Raw genomic sequence first — 17,212 nt, forward strand, 5'->3', positions numbered from 1 at the left:
AATAAGGAGCCTGAACAGCGTTATACATTTTCTCACGTTTTGTAATCAGTGACTGTATATTTTGGTAGTTATCAGACAAGGAGTTATTTTTTTTCTTATGGAACAGCAATGTAATAATGTCTTCTTGAAAGTGTTATGCAAATAAAGTTGCATTTATTTAGAGATTAATATCATTATTGCTTAATTAATTATAAATAAAATATTACTGGATGACCGATAAACCTGTTTTGAAGAGAATTGAAACTGAATCTTCTGTGTCATGATATTCAGTCTTTGAAATCAGGTTTTATCAGTCACTTATTACTAATATCACATTGTTAGAAAAAAGTCCTGTTCAAAGAAATTTTTCTCTGCGATTAATACAGTATGTCTAATATCTTGTTCTATATTCAGGTTTAACATACTGAAAATGTGGCAAACGAGAGCTGCTGCTGAAGCATTATTGTCACTGTAATTAAAAGTTTACCTTAAGTTGTATTGATTTCATTGTTCAACACATGTCATTTGTCTTACGGCTGTTTCATTCATGCATGGTATTGCGCTAAATTGAAATCCAAATTACTTCTGACCCCCTCGAAAATTCAATCCATCGTCCAAAAGTAAATTTTCATGGAGAAATGAATCCAACATGTGAAGTTACCTTTAGATTGCTCAACACCAGAAGCTGGAAGTGTTTACTACAAAATGAAGTGACCTGAACTCTGGGGTCAGTATCAACCCTGGAATACTACAACCTCTGTGACTCATGGGGTCCTTATCTCGGCGAACGTGCTGTAGTGACACATGCAATTAGAAGGCGTGGCGTTCGCCTGCTGTGACACATCGCAGGCATGATAAGTGCTACGCGCCGAACCAGTCTCCAAATATGTGTCACGGCCTGTCCGGTGAACACACAGTCCACCCATAAACCAAAGGGCTTGGTCTCTGTCACACAGAATGAAACGGTTTGGTTTCACAAAATAATGGAGGTGTGTTTTTTACAATGACAAAGTCATCAGTTAATAAGAATCGGGCAAGTCCTTCGAGTGACACACTGCTTCATGCTGCTGATATCTGGAGATAAGCTGCAAACGTCTAAATAACTCGGACTGAATATTACAAGAAAAAGACACAATATTACATTATAACTCGAGCAGCGAAGGAACAAATAGCAGGCTTCAGGTGAAAAAAAATGGCCATATATAACTAAATGAAGATATGTGGAAATATGAAAATGAATGTATTTAAAATTGCACACACATTTGAGGATATAGAAATATAATTTTTCATACCATTTTTTTTCTTACATATTTATTCATCAATTTGTTTCTTTAAAGACATTTTATTCATTCAAGGATATGTTTCTGCTCCCTGATGCTTCGCGGTGAAGAAGAGGAGATCTGGCGGAAAGACTGTTTTTCAACTCCCAAGTAAATATACGAGCACTACTGGATTCTTTATGTGATCTTTCAATCATTTCTCGTCTCTCACTTGATGTCCAAGCACATCTTTGTCTCTTCTGAGAGTTCTGAAGTGTTTTCAGACCGTGCTCTGAGCCTTTTCCAGCGGCGGGATTCGGATTGTGATGCACAGAGTGTGTATCAGCGGAGTGTTTTGACAGCGGGGATATCCTCCAGCTTACTGTAAGAGGAGCAAGTTTAGACAGAGAATAATTGCTGCGCCGCATTCCTCCTCTGCACGGTGAACATACAGCTGTGCCACCACAAGCCAACAAAGACACATCTGTCGCTGTCAGCCTTCACTGCACACACGGCAGATCAGAGCTGCATGGTTTGATGGGATTTGATGCAATTCCACCACCGTGTTGAGAAAGAGGAAACCACCACTTCAATGTTGTGACCAGTCTGTGAAAATCCCCTCGATGCTGCTCCTGCTTCTCCCGCTCCATCGAGACACTCATGGAAAAATGTGTAATCTGATAAGTATTAGTGTCAATATTGACTTAATTCAGCCATATTCCTGGAAATGCAACACCCGATGAATAGATTGGAATTGGCGTGTCTGACACAGGCGGGTTGTAACAGGATACATTGATCCCGTTGAAGGGAAAAAGACTTAAGTTCATTGTTAAGAATATTCAAAACAAAGTTTCTTTCAGGCAGAATCAGTTATTCTACTTTCAGCCTGCAGGACCAACAAAAACACAACATGAGTCAGTGGCCAGATGTGTGACGAGCGTCAAGAGCGGGAGTTTCCCGTGCCCACCTCCTCTGACTCAGGGCTGGTCTGTGAGGAATGGTGTGTACAGGTGGGAGTCCCTGCTGTGAGGCTGATCATATCAATAGAGGTGATGAATTCTGGGAATGCCAGGATGGATGAAGGAGCAGTAAAGTCATCTATAAGTGGTAGAGACTCTCAGTTAGGTAAAAATAAAGTTCTGTGCATAAATAAAATGAATAATTTTCTTCTTTTTGAATGTACTTTGAAAGGTGTGAGGATTTAAGATTCCTTCAGCTGGAAATAAATGAGGGGCCACATGCAGCCCAGTGTCACCCCCCAGTGGGTCGGACGGGTAAAATACAGCCATAACCACTTTAAAATTCAAACTTCAACTTTTTTATTTGTTGTGGTGAAGAGTACATGTGATGAAGGGGTCTATATTTTCACAAAGCCAAACAATTATTACAGAAATTGACTACAACCTCAACATAAAGCCAATTTGAGTGAACCTTCCAGGTGGACTGGTGCGCCCCTTTAGTGATTGCTCTCTGGGCGACTGGCAGTCATTTTCAAAAAGTTGCATTTTCACTGTCTTCAAGCATCGTTGTCATGTAAACAGACACACAAAACACAACAAAAGTGTTGTGTGTTCATCTCAAAAGTCTACTGAGTAAACGGGGCCCAACATGAAGATCAGTGGATTCATCGTCGGCGTTACGAGAAACGATTCTCTTTCACTTGTGGAGGGGGCGGAGTCTCGCTCCAGGCCTGCGTGCCGTCAACTACTGGACGGCTTCCAAGTTCAGGTCTTTACAGCTCCTTCTGGGGGTGGATGGGCTGAGCCGGTCCCGTTTCTCTGCAGCCGGTGTTTTTCGTGACTCATTACCTGTGGACAGTCGAAACACACACACACACACACACACACACACACACACACACACGCTGCTACCAGACCCATCAACGTTTGGACCTGTGGAAACAGACGCAGGTCATATCGAGGTGACAGTCAGATCCTTCGAGCTTCTTTCATTGTTTGAGGATTTGTCCTTTAAAAACAGTCCTTTCAACTGTGATCTGGTCCAGAAGGCGTCATTCAAGCGTCTCAGCATTATTTAAACTCTCTCTTCTTCTGTTAGATGACTGTTAAATCACTTAATCCCACCCAAATACTGACAATGATCATCGTTCTAACCCTATAACACGAATGGTCTGCAGTGTCGAGTGCAACAACCTCTGGTGGAACAAGTAAAATGACAACAGAAAGCAATATTTTTACTAACAGGGTTTGATTCATTACTACGAGTTAGCGTGAATTAACAAATATTTCTTGTTTTCAGTTAAATCTTTCAACAGGATTATTACATAGTAGGAGATAAAACAGTGGATTTCAGCTGCAGATCCTGTCATTCCAGCACCAGGCGTCCTCACTTCCCCAAACAGGGAAACTAAACATGAATCCAGTCGTGGAAATGCGACCTTTTGAAAATGGCTCCCGAGGTGGAGCTTTTTGAAAACAGCCCAACTCTGTCTGAATGGAAATGGGGAAAATGCAACTTTACATTTTCACTGTCTTTACTTGTCAATATTTTTATTAATAATGTGAGAATGATTTCAATTGGAAACAATCGGAGCAAAAAGCTTTTACGACATTTGAAAGCTGTTTCCAGTTCATCATGTTTGCACACTTTAAACCACACGAACTCCACAAATAAGCTTATTTATTATATTTATTTCTCCTGTTGTTATCGCCGTGTCATCCCAGAAGAGAAACAGTAAATCATTATTTCACCGCCTGCAGACGCTTCAGTAAAGAGGAGGGCTGGAGTTGATGCACGGCTGCCGGCTGTGACTCCAGGTGCCAATCTGTCAGCCGTCTCAACCTGGAATTATCAGCCGCCATAAAACGATGCGGTTGCGTCCCAGAGCAGTTCCAATATGCAAATCCAACAAACGAAACGCCTCGTGAGCGGCTGAGGCCGAGCAGCTGGTCTCGGTGGTCCGTCTCTCATTATCCACGTCATGAGCAACATCAGGGGTCATACATGCATGACCAATGCGGGCTGAAACGCTCTTTCATCTAATCTGATGATTGGGGTGCGTTTGGGACTGTGGGAACGGAGAGGGCCCATGTGAGAATGTCATAGCTCCAGTATACCATAGTACTCCAGAAGAAGCCCCCGCCGTGCCCGAGCCCGAGCCGGCGCTCTCGGTCTTGTTGGGACAGGAGCTCAGCAGCATAATTAACAGGTGGTCTCAGCTGCAGCCCCCCCTGAGTGAGCAGCCTCTCACACACACTGTGGCTTCCTCTCAGCCGAGCGTCGGGATGCTCTGGGGGAGCGTCCTCCCTCTGCTGATGCTCGGCCTGGCCGTGATGGTGGCTCGGCCTCTGCGGCCCCCCGGCGGCCCCCCACAGCCTCGACCTGGACCTTCTGAAGCAGACCGGCAGTTTGCAGAGGTATTTATCATTATCACTCTCTTATTGTTACGGTTCTTCGGCAGGAGTGCAGATCTGTTTTGGAGGAGCTCGCTTGTTCAGATAAGAAATATATTTTTGTTTATTTAATTTTTTTTATTTTTATAATTCTACAAATTGGCCTAACAGTGGACCCACATCCAACCCTCTGACCCCTCCTGAACCACAGCTCAGTTCATCATTTCTCACTGACTGCTGAGATTCCTTGTACCTTTCACATTTTAACGTTTTATCATTAATGGTTGTTGGATCAATGGGAAGCACAATTCTTTACTTTTTCATTAAAACAGCACATTTGTCATTTATCTTGCTATTTCACTTTTATAAAGAAAGTTGGTTCAATTTTGCATTTAGCATCCACAGTTGCACATTTCTGCAACAATAAAACTGTTAAATGACAAAAAAATGTAAAAATAAATAAATAAATAACAACCTATGTCTTACTACAGTTCTTCCTTTTTGTCCTTCTGCATTGCTCTGCCGGAGGTTCAGAACCAGGGTGGCCAAACTATTTGATCACATTAACATCCCAATTACAACTACAATTACTTCTAAGGATGAATTTGCCAAAAAAAATACAACTTTCTGGTAATTAGATAACTCGCCGATTATTTTTTCATGGATGGAAGCGTTACCCGAAGCGAAATGCCTCATCACGATAATGACTGGATGAACGTCTGAATCTCAGTCTGACTCACATCTTCAGGAAAGCCACAGATCTGATTGCATAATGAAATCTGGGTGTACTAGTGGCTTCACACGGAGCTGCGGTTAGGTGTAACGTTTGCCAAGAAACACATATTGTCGACTGTCAATCTGCTGTGTAAATGTGTGATTGATGGTAAAATGCTCTGAAGGAAGCGCTGGCTGAATGTAACTGTTAATTAAAGCTGGATTGTACTGCTTTTAAAGCACTTGACGGAAAATTCATTGTGTATAAAAGGTTTTCAAGGCAAAATAAGAATTTTGCTGAACTCGGTCAACTCTAAAACTCAGTCCAGTAGAATATGGACTGGGAGTCATGACACTCTGGAGGAAACTTTGTTTTTATTGGACATCGACTGTGCAGCAGCAGCAGAGTTTCAGAAAAGTTCTGTTTTCACAGAGATGGGGTCAGAGCAGTTTCAATAAGCGGCATTGTAGTGTAAACGGACACACAAAACACAAGGAAAGCTTTACATTTACTTGAAGGCATTGTCATGTTAACGGCAAATGCTCCAGTTTATTTTCACTTCTATTACCTAAAGGTTGGTTTCCCACAAATTAGATCAATAAAATAATTTCTAAACTGAAAGCTGAAAAGCATTCTAGCATTGGCTTTAAGAAACATCCCGTTTTTTTAAAGTTACATCCTATTTTCCCAGTGGAAAGTTGAATCAACCCACCTCCAACCCCATCTCCTTTAGTTTCATAACTTATTGATTGGAAAGACAAAAAAAAAACAACTAATTTTGCTGCAACTCTCTGCTATGCAACAGCCATTTATTTAATGTCTTTTAAACATTCAACTCTGGAGTCAAGTTTCTCCACGCCTCTCTATTAAGCTCCTGACATCTGAACCACTCAACATGATCGGCTTGGCCTACACGTCCTTGTTTTTCTAAGTAATAACGAATCTTCTGTCTGCAGAGGCATGACGTGAAAGAAAGTGATTGTGAACGCTGGTGTAGAAAATGTCCATGAAGCCACAGATGATCCTTTAAGCCTGAGCTCGAAAGTTTCAAGCTCCTGCGGCTGATGTTGACACCTGCAATTACCTGAGCAGCGTTTTCCTGTTATTAAAGTTTGGAGAACATGTTTGGAATGCGTACTGTAAATTCATGTCTGGAGCATCAGCGTTCCCTCTCAGTTCACGTGACAAATATCCATGTTTTGTGTCCAGACTGCTTGGTTTTCTTGTGAACAGTGTGAATTACGTCCTGCAGGAATACCTGCGCCACTTCTACGGCTTCCAGCCGGAGAGACGGAGGAGAGCCGCGGAGTCGGACGAGGACCAGAACAGCAGACTGTGCGATCAGCTGAAGAGGATGCAGCGTTTCTTCGGTCTGCCTCCGAGCGGCGAGCTGACCAACGAGACGGTGGCGGTCATGAGGAGGCCGCGCTGCGGGCTGTCGGACGCAGAGCCGTTCGGAGACACGATGCGCTGGAAGACGAGCACGCTCAGCTACAGGTGGAGCCCTGAACCCCAGTCCACAGTCTCCCAGACACGGGAGTCAACTGTTCAACTTGGTGGTGTGTCCATAAGAGTGTCTATAAGACGTTTATAACATGTTGTTGTCACAAACAAACATTTTTCTCAGCGTTTCTGCAATTTCTGTGGAACCAGACATCGTTTTCAAAATGTTGCTGTGTAAATGTGAATCTTTTCTGAAATGAAAATGCAAAACATGCATTTTCACATGTAAACAGGACATAAAACAGGGGTGTTCAACCTGTGGCTCTGCAGCCCATCTGTCGTGGCTCCGTTAATTTTTCACTAAATTATACATAAATGAACATTTCTTTATCATTTTTATAAGATTTATAACTCAGAAAGGACTCTTAACTCCTGGCTGAAAGAGCTTTGAAAAAAGGGACAATAACCATAATAATAAGAAACATAGCCAAAACCACAAGACATAGCAAAAGCTGCCAAAACAGTTTTAAAAAAACCAAAAAAGGCTGGAACTCTTAAATTGAAATTTTTTTTTTTAAATATAAAAGATAAACATGTCAAACTGCTTAAAAAATTGTTGAAACAGCTAAAATCTGACAAAAACTGTTGAAAATGTAATAAAATTTGTGATTGCAACTTCATAAATGCAACACCAGTTTTTGTACATCTATTAAAACCATTCATGAAACTTCACAAGCTGTGTTAGCCTCATTTTTAAGGTTAAATGTGTTTTGTGGCTCCATTCAAATTCGATTTTTGCTAAACATGGGTGTTTGTAAACGTTTTGATAATCACCATGAGAGAGGAAAATCAAGAATATACAGTGAGTTTAAAAACAGGAAAAGGAAATGAATAGCGATAAATGTGAAGAAACTTAAGGGGAAGATAATGTAATTCATGGAGAAACACTGGTTGGAGGAGCCGCATAAGATATCTTAAGAAACCTGTTTGGAAATCACATATTTCTTCCAGCTGCTGCAGAAACTGTGGAAGTCCATCACCTCCCCCTGTCAGGAGCCGTCCTCTACAACGTTTATAGTGAAATCCAACAAAAAATATCAGAGCATTGCTGTTAGGAAAGCAATAAAAATGTCTAAAATCAGCATGTTGAATGTAAAAAAAGATAAACATGAATGAGTATGAAGGTTACATCTGCCTTAAATGCTCATTCTGACAAGTTTAATCTGTTCAATCTGTTGTTTTTCTCCACCTTCTTTGAATTTATTTGATTGTGTTTGTCTGTTCAACTCTATTTTTTCACCCTCAGACCAAAAAGCCAACTATTCTATAGAATTTCACTGTTTTCACTCATGTCACTCTGATAATATGACAATCTGTTGAATGACATGAAGACGCTGTTTTTTACCATCAGGATCGTTGGCAGGAAACTCCCAATCTCAGCCTGGAAGGTTCGTAAACTCTTCAAGGCGGCCTGGGAGGTCTGGTCCAACGTTGCTCTGATGAAACTTCGCAAGCGGAGAAGAAGAGAAGCCGACATCGTCATTTCCTTCCACAGCGGCGGTGAGTTTAATGAGTCTGACGTTCACACTGATGTTAGGAGTAGATAATACTGTTGCTGATCTGTTAAAGCAGGACCTTGGATCAATGAATCAACCTGGAATCAGACAGTTTAAAGAGATGGATGTGAACATGTGTCACATGGCTACCAACTGACGTCTCACACACACTGATTCTGACTTACATGAAGAAACTAATGCACAGACAGTAAAGCTGTTTGCTAACGTGCTGCAGATCATGAGGATGGCTCTCCTTTCGATGGCAGCGGCGGCATCCTTGCTCACGCCTTCCTGCCCGGCTCTGGGATCGGGGGAGACGTGCACTTTGACGCAGAAGAAGACTGGAGTTTTAATTCCACCGGTACTGAAAGAAGCCTGCATGTACACCACAGATTCACACTTATTGTGTTTGTGATGCTTTCTGTAGCGCTGAACACCAATAAAGGCTCTGGCCCTGTGTCAGGTTACAGTCTGTTCGTGGTGGCGGTGCATGAATTCGGCCACGCACTGGGTCTGCCCCACTCTCCGGACCCTGGAGCCGTCATGTACCCGGCGTATAACTTTGCCCCCGATTACGAACTGCAGCTCTCATTTCGGGATGTCAAAGACATCCAGCACCTTTACGGTGAGTTTGGAGTGGATTCAGCTAGTTAGCTGACATTCGGCCAACGGCAGATTTTACCAAACCGGGTCATCAGAACTTAAAAAAACTTAAAAAAAAGACTGTTTATTCATGAGAACATGCAAACTGTAACTTATAAGATGATAATGACCATTTACTTGTAGGGAAAGTGCTAAGTTGTCTGGGTTACTGCCTGAATTGTTGCCTCCTGCAGGTATAAGTCCCAATTTTGCCAAGCTGGTCCTGAAAAATCCTCCTCCGCGAACGCCTGACAAATGTGATCCGGACTTGTCTTTTGACGCTGTGACAGAATTACAGCAGGAGCTGCTTTTCTTCAAGGACAGGTACGCAGATTTCTGCATCAGACGCACGGCGAGTCATCTTCCTGAATCAGTCTGAGCTCTCTCTGTTCCTTCTTAGATTCATGTGGCGCAAACATCCCCAGTTTGACGAAACGGGAATCACCCTGATCAGCAGCCTGTGGCCGGACGTCGTGCCGTCACACCTGGACGCGGCGTATGAGAACGTGGAGAAGTACGTGAACGTGTTTTTCAAAGGTAAAGTGAAGCAAGTCCTGAATGTTTACATGAGGGGCCACATGCAGACCAATCTCCTCCTGAGTGGGCCAGATCTGTAAAATAATGCCTTGATAACCTTTACATTTAAAATGGAAAATGGAAAACATTCTGGGTGTCTGTTTACACGGTGACAGTGCCCGGAGTCACTGAAAACACAACTTTTTGTTCTGAGGTCGAACTTTTCGGTGACATTGGAATGTGGAAACACTGAAAAACTCAACTTTTCTGCATGAGAACGATTCATTTATAATAATAATTGGGGTGTGTGCTCTTTACTGCGTGCTTAACTTTACCACACCATCATCTGCATATGAGGAGACATTTAATTTTTTCCAAACAACTGATGAGTGGAACAAAACGATGAGGAAAGACACTTTAAAGGAGCTTCACTGTTTACTGTTCCCTGTATTCATACATAGCTGGTTATTACATAAAAGCAGCTCCCAGTAGTGACCCAACATGCTAACTACATTGTTTTTATACTATTTGTGTAAATGCACATCGTTTTGGAAAAAATGATGCGCTGTGTAAAACGATTTGCTTTGTAAACATGAAACTGCTGCAGTAAAAGCAAAAATGTTGCATTTTCTTTTGAAATATCATGGAAAGTGTTGTATTAAAAACCAAGGGATTTACAGGTTAGCAGAGCAATTGGTTCTGTCTGTAGTTATGCTCCCTACATCACCTTTGTACAGATTTTCATTGTGACTTTCTCATAAGTTGTCTCGTCACGTAACTCCACAAACACATGAACACAGAGTTATCATGAATTTTCCTGTGTGTATAAAAAACACTGGGCCTGATGCATCGAGCAGTGACTCCTCAGCATGACGGATGTGACTCTGTCTCAGGGGATCAGTACTGGGTACTGAGGCAGTTATCACTCCAGGAAGGCTTTCCTAGGAACATCTCCGCCCTGGGATTCCCCTCCAGAATCAAAGCTGTAGACGCTGCGCTTCACTTCAGAGAAGATCGCTGCACCATGTTCTTCACTGGGAACGAGTGTTGGAGGTACCGCACACACTTCCTGTTATCACTTCTGCAACAGAGTTCTCATATTGTGAAGACAGTGAGCCAGCCACTTCCTCTTTTCTAGCCGTGATGCATTAACAACATTGTTGACTGAAATGCTGAGATGAGCTGTGTTGTGTTGTCATTTTGTGTGACATCCAGGTACAATGAGCAGCAGGAGGCGATGGAGGGAGCAGCCACGCTCATCGGAGAGCAGTTTCCTGGAATCCCAACGCCGATAGACGCAGCTGTCTTCCACCAGGGTACTTCCATCACTTCTCTTTTTAAGTCTGCTGCACACGTTGTGGAGTCTACAGCCCGAAAGCATGGGAAGCAACTCAGAGCTGGAAAGATTTCAGTCAAATGATGAAACAGCTTTTTTTTCATCTGTCCTTTGTTTAATTTAAAGATGCATCAGTTAAATTCAAGTGACCATGAATGTTGACCAAATTTTCAAGTGTTTAGCTTATTAAATTATTAGAAAAACCTTTAGAAAAATATAAAATATGGCACATAACATATTTCTGCAACTTAGATAACTAAAACAGCAAATATTTTGATAGGAAGTGGACATGAATAATTTTTCATAACATCACACTGAATTAAAATGATTTTAACATTTCATATCGATTCTTGCCTGGATTCCTCTGCATCTGTACGGAAAGTAAGAATATACAATACATTACATATAACTATATTATTGAGCCAATAAAATAGTTTTGCACGTGTTAAATGGATTTATTTAGTGATAATCAAACCACCATTGCAATGAGCCCAATCTTTTCAAAGATGACATACAGTATAATCAACTTTCAGTTGTCTGGATCTGCTCAGTCGTGCAGGTTTTCATCTTCAGTTGTCGAGCACATTATCTGGATGCAGTTCAAACCAACCATTCATCTGTCTTATTTTCCACCTTTTAATTCCTGTCTTTGCTTCCCTCCGTTAGCAGGCGATCACAGTTTGACTTTGAGACATATTTGTATTGAATAATGCTCATCCATCTTCACTCTGAATGGTGTTACTGCCACTGCTCACCCCAGCCTGCTGCTCACACATACTCTGATCAGCTATAACATTATGACCTTTCTGTCGTAGCATCCCCAGTGGGTAATTATCGGATATAACGAGCAGCAGCGGCTGTCCCTGTCTATCTTGCTCCCCAGAACTATTACAATATGTTCTGTTACTGTTTAACTCTCCTTTGCCAGAGGACTGCCTTGTTAATCCTGAACTAACTCAGTACTTCTGATAGCAATATAAAAAAATGAGTTAATGCATTGCATTCCCAGCAGCCTTCACGAAGCAGTAAAGTGTTTGTTGACAATACTGCACATACAGTAGATGCACTGCTGCTCCAAGAACAACTATCTTCCATCACAGTATATATTTTTCCAGTGATGAGTTCTTTATTTCCCAACAGGATTCGTGTATTTCTTCAAGGGAAACGTCCTGTACAAATACAACATGGAGTCAAAAAGTGTGGCGTCGATGAGTCCCACCAACGAGCTGCTGGACTGCCAGAAGGAGAGCGACTAATAAACAATCCCGGAGAAGGGATCGTTGGAGGAGTTCCAGCCAGTGTGTGTAAACAAAAACTCTGACGAAGCACTTCTGCAGCAATAACCACAAAGTGTCTGAATCAGAACGGGGGAACTGATGATTAATATCAGGAAGTTGTAAAAAGCGTCCAATGCGATGTTGTAACAATGGCATTTATGCCTTGGATCAAAGTGCAGTTTCATGTTTTGTTTTGTTTTTTATAGATGAAAAAGGTTTGTTTTATATAAGAATTTTTTTTTAAGAAATAAAGAATTTAAATGGACCATCTATATTTTTTTTCGTTAATGCACAATAAATTCCTGTTTTGTGTTTTATTTACTCTCTCCAGGGATAAAGCTTTTAAGGTACCAACTTGAAAACTGTTTGAAAAGAAAGAAATCAAAAACAAAACATGCCTCCAGGTGCAAAAGTACTGTGAAATATCCAAAAGTCCCATCTTTCCTTGCACAAAAATGCTATGTCTACTTGTGTTTGAAAATACTGAAGTTACAATGACTTTGTTTTTCATATCAATCTTAAATCAGGCAAAAAACATCTAAAATCTGTTTTTGCTCTTAATAAAACTTTGGCATTTCCCAAATTAGGAACAGTATTTTTTTTTTCAGTGAAAGTGAAGTAGAGATGCACATATACAGTACCACATATTCGAAGCATGGATAACCACCTTCCCTGATGTGGTTCACCTGTGCCTGAGTGTGTGATTGCCCTCACCTGGTGCTCTGGGCTTATAAGGGGCTCGCTGTCTGTGTTCTGACTGGCCGATCGTCTTGTGTGCGTGTCATGTCTGTGGTGCTCAGTCAGCTCAGTCTTCGTTTTCTGTATGCTCCTGCATCTCTGTGCTGTCAGGGCCGAGCCGTCTTGGGTTTTGGCTTCTGAGTCCAAGTTGGACTTCACCGTTTGGACTGTGGCACTGTTAAGCCTAATTTACCCTCCAAACGATATATTATGAGTTCCCACAAACCACCCGCTCCAGGGCTCGAGGGCCTCTAGAATAAAATCATGACTTCATATCTTCTTTGTCTTTTGTCCACTTTAAAAGTCAATGTACAACCCTTTTTGTTCAACATGACACCACTGATCTAAAAATGGAAGTTTTAATGATAAAAACAGCGAGATGCTGCTCTAAAAACAATCTTAAAAACCATCAAATCTCTGATCTATGTCAACTGCCTAATGTACCTTGAAAATATTTGCAGTTTAAAGTGTTCGCCATATTGAATTCATTTCTGCAATTAATGCTGCTGATTCACCTGCGACACTTCATTGCCTCACGAAGTCGTTACTGCTTCTTTTCAGCCCTTTATTGGGAAACTGTAACCGCAATGTAGATTTCCACTGAGACTGTGACTTAACAGGCAGTGACTGTGGATTAATACAGACAAATCAAGGTGGAAAAAAACCATCTGCTGTTGACTCAACTGGCTCTTCGATCAAGGAATATGAAATATTCTATCTATTTGATTATACAATAATTTTAAAGTTTGATCGGAGTTTATGGGATGTACAATACAAATGACATCACGCTATTAATCCCTTTTCCCACATGTGACTTCAATCCAGTTGGGGCATGACGTTCTCCTTTGACTGATTCTTGGCAGCTCTCATTACCCCGCCTGCCAGATCCTTTAATGTGAAACGAAGCGTAACCATATAAATCAGTCAAAAACAGACTGACAAAACACCAAAGAATGAAAGAAAAAGAGCAAATCCTACTATAAAAGGTTTATTATTGATTTTATCTGAAGGATGAAATTAAGTATTTTAGAATCTGTTCTGGAGCTTTCGGTCACACAAAACCAGCGCAGAAATATCTGACGTTTCCATTACTGTCTGAAGACACACACATTATGGGAGGTACAATTCACTATAGTTAATCACAGATTATTTCCCATGCATGCAGCACAATTATGCTGCAAAAATGCATAGCATTAAATATTGCACTTTGTATCAGTATTCCTACAACAATAATATTAGGGTTGTCATGAAAATCTTCCCACATGCTCACAAGCCCTTTGAGTGACAATGTCATCATCAATTTAACAAACTCCTCAGCCGTATGAGCAATCAGAGTCACTTCCTCTGCTCTCCATGCAGGGAAAATTTCCTGAGTCACTCACGTAAGAGGCGTGTTGCTCAACACACCCAGTCCAAAGACTATAAAACGGTCGCTTCAGCACCACAGAAACACAAATTCATTCAGAGAGGAAACATGAATACTTTGAACCTGAGCATACTACTGAGTCTGGCAGCTGCAGTTTACTGCGCACCACTATCGCAGATTAACCAACAGGATGAGAGCTTTGCAAAGGTATGTCCTGATTTCTCCTTTTGCATGAAGAGATTTTTTGGGTGTATGTGTGTACAATATTTTCTTCCCCTTGCAGAACTACCTGAAGACGTTCTTCAACCTGACAGAGGAGAGCGGGCCGACTGTGAGGCGGGGGTTCAACCCTGCCGCCGTGAAGCTGATGGAGATGCAGAGGTTCTTCGGTCTGCAGATCACGGGGACTCTGGACACTGACACCCTGGCCATGATGAAGAAGCCTCGATGTGGCGTTTCAGATCAAAAAGTGGCCCGTTTCTCAACTTTCGGGGGATTCAAGTGGGAAAAAAACAGCCTCACCTACAGGTAAAAGATCATCAAGGATGATTTGTTGCAGTTCTTGCAGATGCAGGAGAGCATGTTGTTAATCAGAGGAGCTTTCCGTCTGACAGGATCGAGAACTACACACCTGACATGTCTGCTGCTGAGGTGGATGACTCCATCGAGAGAGCTCTGCAGGTCTGGGCTCAGGTCACGCCGCTAAGATTCACCAGAATCTACAATGGAATCGCCGATATCATGATCTCTTTTAGTCGACAAGGTAAACACAAGTTCTCATCTCTAAAATGAATTTTTAATATCTGCTTTATAGTTAAAAGTTTGTGTCTGCACCCGTTCAGCCAAATTGACATTGTTGATATCCACAGCACATGGCGATGGTTACCCCTTCGATGGTCCTGGCGGCACCCTGGCCCATGCTTTTGCCCCGTCTACTGGGATCGGTGGAGATGCCCATTTTGATGATGATGAGGACTTTACCTTCAGCTCAAACAGAGGTACGTTTAGCAAAACCTGACGCCCTTTCTGACAGAAATGACCATACAGCCTATATTTGGACTTCATGTACCTTGGCTCTAACCGACCGGCTCCTCTATTGTTTCTCCTTCAGGATACGTTCTCTTTCTGGTCGCCGCCCATGAGTTCGGTCACTCTCTGGGCTTGTCCCACTCTGATGATCCTGGTGCTCTCATGTATCCTATCTACTCGTTCTCCAACCCAGAGACCTTTGTTCTGCCTCAGGATGATGTGAACGGCATCCAGTCTCTCTATGGTCAGTACTCAAACTGCTGCAGAATTCCCACCAAACGCCTTCAAATGACCTTACTTGACTAAAAATGTATCACGATTGTTGACCAGGTGCAAATGAGGATCCAGTTGAGCCTAGACCCACAGCTCCCCCCACACCCAACGCCTGTGATTCCACCATGACCTTGGATGCTGTTGCCACCCTTCGAGGAGAGATGCTCTTCTTCAAGGACAGGTATTGGATCTGATGAGTGTCCGTGCATCTGCAAGGTCTGCAGGAAGGTGTTTCCTTCACAAAATGAACTTAACGTTGATTGTTTGCATGTATTTTCAGCTTCTTCTGGCGTAGCTACCCTCAGAGCGCTACTCCTCAGCAGACCCGCATCACCAATTTCTGGCCCAATGCACCTGTCAATATTGATGCCGCCTACGAGAGCCAGCAGTCAGACAGAGTTTTGCTCTTTAAAGGTAAATTTACACTGTGCTCACCTCAAGGATGCATCTGCTATGTTTGTTTTCACACAGATTACTCATACTTTCTTTAAAACCATTCCACAGGACGCCAAGTGTGGGCTTTCAGCGGCTATGATCTTGTGTCTGGCTATCCTAAGCCACTTTCCAGTCTTGGTCTGCCCAAAACTACAAAGAAAGTCGACGCTGCCCTCTACGATGTTGCATCCCGCAAGACTCTCTTCTTTGTTGGCAGCAATTATTACAGGTGTGTTTCAATTACAGTCTGGAGAATTCAAGGTGTTCAGGATGATACAACTCTTGGTAAATTGTTCTAACTGTGAATCTTTCTCCTCAGTTACGATGAGGCCAAAGAGACTATGGATGAAGGATTCCCCAAACGGGTGGATGAGACCTTCTCCGGCATGTCGGGCAAGGTTACGGCGGCTTTCCAGTACAGAGGTGAGCAGCACTCCAGTGTGCACAAACGAAGACACGGCTGTGGTCAGTTTGCAGCAGTGCTAATGCGTTGACTCTCTGCTCCGCAGGTTTCACTTACGTCTACAGCGGACCCTACATGTTTGAGTACAGCCTGAGGAGCGGCAGGCTGTTCCGTGTGCTGAGGAACAGCTACTTCCTGCGCTGCACTAACTACTGAACCAGCTGACCAAGCACTTTACAGAGCCACACTGAACAGCAGTGAACGTGGCTTAACGTCCATTTTCTTCAATGTTACATGCATATATTGAATGTATGCATTTGAAAAAACAGCACCTTATTTTGTTTTTTGATTTTGTATGTTTTCTATTAACACTTGAAAATTAATTTATCTCTTATTTAACTCTCTTGTTTATTTATGTCATATGCATTGCACAGCTGTTGCAGTTGCCATTTTTGAGCTGATTTTGTTTTTCTGTTCAATGAAGTAAAATGATTGTGTTTTATTATTTGTGCATTTCTTTGTGCTCACTTGAGGATAACTGTGACAAATCAAATGAATGTATTGTACATAATGGAGAAAAATGTACGAGAGAAACAATAAATTGGCATTTTGGAATACATCACCTGGTATCTGAAGCATGTTGCTTTCAAAGTTGTCGAGGAAATAATCACTCTCTGTACTCACAAATCAAACATTAGGATGATCATGGAAAAGCATATATCTACACACAATTCCCACAAAGTCCACTCACGCTGAATTGCAACTCCAACAGTTTAGAATTACCCAAATGAAAAGTCAAATCGCTGTAATAAATACAACTTCTGTATTTCCTTCTGTAAGAGTTTAGTGAACAGTGACAGCAGTTTAGTTATGATGATGCAACTTGACTTCT

At 42.0% G+C, this 17,212-nt stretch overlaps 2 protein-coding genes across 2 annotated transcripts; both read left to right on the forward strand.

Moving 5' to 3' along the window:
• Positions 1 to 4,483: 4,483 nt before the first annotated feature.
• LOC115395655 (collagenase 3) lies at positions 4,484 to 12,335 on the forward strand. The gene is made up of 10 exons (XM_030101284.1): positions 4,484 to 4,615; positions 6,559 to 6,803; positions 8,161 to 8,309; positions 8,541 to 8,666; positions 8,769 to 8,930; positions 9,142 to 9,271; positions 9,348 to 9,484; positions 10,357 to 10,516; positions 10,679 to 10,779; positions 11,940 to 12,335. Exons 1-10 carry the CDS (start codon positions 4,484 to 4,486, stop codon positions 12,053 to 12,055), a joined length of 1,458 nt encoding a protein of 485 aa, XP_029957144.1. The 3' UTR covers positions 12,056 to 12,335.
• A 1,934-nt stretch (positions 12,336 to 14,269) lies between these two features.
• On the forward strand, positions 14,270 to 16,890 carry mmp13a (matrix metallopeptidase 13a). The gene is made up of 10 exons (XM_030100771.1): positions 14,270 to 14,387; positions 14,464 to 14,708; positions 14,795 to 14,943; positions 15,050 to 15,178; positions 15,292 to 15,453; positions 15,540 to 15,663; positions 15,763 to 15,896; positions 15,987 to 16,146; positions 16,237 to 16,340; positions 16,427 to 16,890. Exons 1-10 carry the CDS (start codon positions 14,289 to 14,291, stop codon positions 16,534 to 16,536), a joined length of 1,416 nt encoding a protein of 471 aa, XP_029956631.1. The 5' UTR covers positions 14,270 to 14,288; the 3' UTR covers positions 16,537 to 16,890.
• The last annotated feature ends 322 nt before the right edge of the window (positions 16,891 to 17,212 follow it).

The sequence above is a fragment of the Salarias fasciatus genome, chromosome 10 (assembly GCF_902148845.1).
Source record: "Salarias fasciatus chromosome 10, fSalaFa1.1, whole genome shotgun sequence".
NCBI classification, from domain to species: domain Eukaryota; kingdom Metazoa; phylum Chordata; class Actinopteri; order Blenniiformes; family Blenniidae; genus Salarias; species Salarias fasciatus.